General features: G+C 47.4%; 1 protein-coding gene across 1 annotated transcript in view; it reads right to left on the minus strand.

Moving 5' to 3' along the window:
• Nucleotides 1-94, minus strand: part of LACBIDRAFT_320606 (uncharacterized protein) — a gene marked incomplete at both ends in the record, with an annotated part of 1473 nt that extends 1379 nt beyond the window's left edge. Inside the window, one exon of the mRNA XM_001873835.1 lies at nucleotides 73-94. Within this exon, the coding sequence (XP_001873870.1) occupies nucleotides 73-94 (22 nt within the window). The remainder of the gene's footprint in view (nucleotides 1-72) is intronic.
• Nucleotides 95-1385: the final 1291 nt, after the last annotated feature.

Genomic DNA, 1385 nt, shown 5'->3' on the forward strand with positions numbered 1-1385 from the left:
TTTCTGTTGATATTCCGTAGCTAGTACCAGTAGCCTTTACATTTGTAGGCCTCCCCTCGTAAAAAAATATACCCTGGCTTTCAATTAGAGTCATTAAGGGGGAACCCTTGAATTTTTGATCTACGTGAGAGGAAGATTCCGCTGCTCTGATTGGCTGGGAGTTGTGGCCCGGTGATGAGCTTCATATTGACAAGTCCATCTACGATACAAAATGTCTGATATCAAGTCAGATAGTGCACGCCTGGACTTGTTAAGTGGTGCAGCATGATGGCTGACATCATACATACAAGAAACATACATGAGGGAAGGCCAGAATAGTCAATGTATTCTATTGAAGGAGCACTAATGAAAGACATCATATACAAGTATATGGCCATTACAGATCTACGTACACATTTGCAATGTTGAGGTCTACGGGCACAATATTTTCTTTCACAAATTTATTGTTATATGTACCCCTAATGCACTTGCTATATATACAAGTACTTAAAGGGCTAAACGAGAGAGGGAGGGGAGGTTGTCTGCCTCTACTAATCTCTAACTGATTGCACGTGACATGACAACAAGCACCCAGCGCCCTCAAAGCACCCTCAAAGCACCCTTTACATGACGCTCGGTAAACCCCCTGGGTCCAGGAAAACTAAGCGTTCTGGCACTTCATCCTCCGTACATGTCCACCACCTATACACCTCCCGGTCACTTAGCGGTCGCACCAGCCTACGACAAGAGGTTCTAAACGCCACGGCCATTCACAAGAGGCAGGCCAAGGATCGCATAGACCACGCCCTTCGTCAGGATGCTATGTCCGCAGTGGAAAGAGATGAGTTGGAGGCAATCCGTACAAACACCACCAACGACAGCGGCAGTAGAAGCGTTGATGACAGCAACATTGAGCATGATGCCTGGGAAATGGATGTCGACGCGATTCTTGCGGGAGCGGAAACAATAGACATTAGCCATGCAGGGGGGGAATTCACCGCACTTGTGGATATTGCAGATGAATTACTGGGCCCACCAAATAGGTAAAACCACCATTTCTGTACTATCATACACATTCTGAGTCCATGCTAGACGACCCCGCACTCGTGACTACCGTACACGTAGGGATCGAACACAACGACGCGTCGACGCATTTAATATCCAGCTCCCAGCACTGATAGAGGCTTACATGGGGTGGATGCTTCAACTTGGAGAGGATGGGTATTCAGGAGAGTATGTATTGCCTCCCAATGCTGAAGTCCAGGCAACAACAACCATCTGTGAAGTCGACGTGTACCGTGAGTTTCGCCACTCTCTCTTTTTATTTTACTCACCCTTCCCCTGATCTCAGGCCTCCGACACGTCCAAGTTTATCACCTATCAACAGATGTGTACGTGTGTGCCGC

The sequence above is a fragment of the Laccaria bicolor genome, genomic scaffold, assembly GCF_000143565.1.
Source record: "Laccaria bicolor S238N-H82 LACBIscaffold_1 genomic scaffold, whole genome shotgun sequence".
NCBI lineage: Eukaryota > Fungi > Basidiomycota > Agaricomycetes > Agaricales > Hydnangiaceae > Laccaria > Laccaria bicolor.